The sequence below is a fragment of the Cynoglossus semilaevis genome, chromosome 5 (genome assembly GCF_000523025.1).
Source record: "Cynoglossus semilaevis isolate Cse_v1.0 chromosome 5, Cse_v1.0, whole genome shotgun sequence".
NCBI lineage: Eukaryota > Metazoa > Chordata > Actinopteri > Pleuronectiformes > Cynoglossidae > Cynoglossus > Cynoglossus semilaevis.
In genome coordinates, this window is record NC_024311.1 from 15,169,391 (window position 1) to 15,171,717 (window position 2,327).

The following is a 2,327-nucleotide window of genomic DNA, read 5'->3' on the forward strand; positions in this document are numbered from 1 at the left end:
AGGAGAGTGCATGTGTGGGAGGGTGTCGTCTTCATCCGTCTTAGCTGCGAGACAAGGTCGCCACTGTGATTCTTTCTGAAGTCATTATGATTCTCCCGACTTCAAAATATTCTGATTCTCAGGAAGCGTCAGCAGCGTTTCACCACACGCCCCCGTAAATGGATACACTCAACAGTACACAACACACTCTGAATCTGAATGTAAAGCACGAGGTTCGCCGTGGGTGTGTGAGCGCACGCGCGCGTAGAATGAGGAAAGTCTGAGTAGGTCTGGTCCACGTTTCCACAGGCCTCTGCCGGAGGATTAGGGCACATTAAGGATGATGGAGTGTGAAAGGCAGAACTCGTCTTGTTGTCAGAGTGACAAAGATGAATGGATCCCTCTGACCTCTGAGTAAACTGTGAGCCAGTCGCTGACTCCCACCAAATAAAGTTAGGGAGTCATTGGAGAGCGATTTCCCAAATGAAGTGTGTGATCAGAATTAATGAGGATCTATATTAACTAACTCTATAAAACACATTCTATGGAGCGCCCAGTGTGAAAAAAATAAAAATAAAAATACAACGTTGCTGAAATTAAAGCATCATTTACTGTTTGGTGTAAAGGTTGTTGGACTGATGATGAAAACAACGGTGGCCAAATTCATATTTCAGCTTTGTGAACTGAGAAATAAAAAAGAGTGGAGGTCATAAATGGGGAAAATCAAATTATTTTTTTTAAGTTTATCTTTTTTTTTCTAAAAAAAAACAATGAAAATCTATCTTGCTTAATAGTAAAGATCGAAGAAATCTTCCCCAGAAATTACAAAATATTTCAGAATTTCAAGACAAAACTTTCAAAACTTCAAAAGTTTCAAAACTTTAACTTTGCATGGACTGATTTTTTTAAATCATTTTTTTTAGTTTGAAGAAAACTGCATTCACTCACGGTCAACGAAAGAGGTGAAAAGCATGCGGAAGCGGCTGAGGCGGCTCTTTTCGTCCGCCCACATTCGGACCACTCCCACGCCGTTGTCCAGCATCACATCGTTGGCGACGGTGCTGCAGAACTTGGCCTTGAGGTTCTCGATGGCGCTGCTGCCGTCGTACACGGCCACAAAGTTCTTCTTGCACTCGTTGGAGTGTTCCATCTGGTAGTCCATGAAGCGCAGGTAGATCTGTGGGTCAGAGGAGAGGAGAAACGTAAACACGTCTGACCTGAGACCGCACGCTCCTCCACAGGAGGAGGAGGAAGAGGAGGAGGAGGAGGAGGAGATTATGTGGAATATATGTTTTTCTTTTATATATAATGCAATGGAGATCAGAGCAAAACCCCATTACCCGAGTCTCTGCAGGGAACGCTTGAACAGAAAATGGATTGAGGATGCTCTGACACACAAATCAAATTAGAAAACGTAATATAAATTGTAATGCATTATTCATACACTGATATGTGTCTACTTAATTATCTTTGAAAATATCTGTCTTCATATTGCCCTCTCTCCCTCTCTCTCTCTCTGTCTCTGTCTCTCTCAAAGCTGTATCTAAATTCAGAGAAGGCCACAGGGACTGAAGGTTAGTGAGGCGGAGAGTCTAACAGCGAACACTGCAGGGGAATCCAGGCTGGAATCGTGATGTTGAGATTGCAGCAAAGACTAAGACGTAACGTTCCTCTTTCCTTGGTTCAGCGGTCGGTGGACGTTCCTTAATGTGACAGAGATGACAAGGAGCACTTAACAGGGATACACTTTGTCATGATTGACTCCTCCTTCCTCTAAGGCAAACACATCAATTTGTGTTAGAAGAAAAAAAAGAAAAAAACACTGGCGTAACTAACATCTTTAATGAAGCGGCTCCTCTCCTGCATCATTATTAATGACATCAATTATGACACATTATGTCGGGTGACTTTCACCGCGTCATCCTTGACCCTTCACAGACTCTGTTCATGACTGACACGTCGACTGAGAGTGAAAATAACTGAGCATTAATCAAAGAATTTCAAATGATAATACAATAATAATAATGATAATAATAACTAGTCTACTTTATGGCCTTACATTATCATGTTTGTAAAAGATTATTTATACACAATATTATCAGGATTCCTGATGCAACAAATGACATCACAACGATGAAATCACGGGTTTTAAATTGTTTACATTTCTGTGTAACTAACCCCCAAAACCTTGACTCGGGGTGCATTCCATTCAGCTTAGGTTGGACACTAAATTCAAATACTGAGAAACATGTACCAATCCAGCAACTTGTATAGTCGTAAGTCAACAGAACACGGCGTCCTCTCACTGGCCTCAGCCGACGTGGCCACACCGCCCCCCGCCAACACGC

General features: G+C 42.2%; 1 protein-coding gene across 4 annotated transcripts in view; it reads right to left on the reverse strand.

The window, feature by feature from the left end:
• Nucleotides 1-2,327, reverse strand: part of neto2a (neuropilin (NRP) and tolloid (TLL)-like 2a) — a 26,032-nt gene that overhangs the window by 6,342 nt on the left and 17,363 nt on the right. For all 4 annotated transcript variants that reach the window (XM_017032387.2, XM_008310716.3, XM_008310715.2 and 1 more), the window contains exon 7: nt 928-1,156. In XM_017032387.2, the coding sequence (XP_016887876.1) occupies nt 928-1,156 (229 nt within the window). The remainder of the gene's footprint in view (nt 1-927; nt 1,157-2,327) is intronic.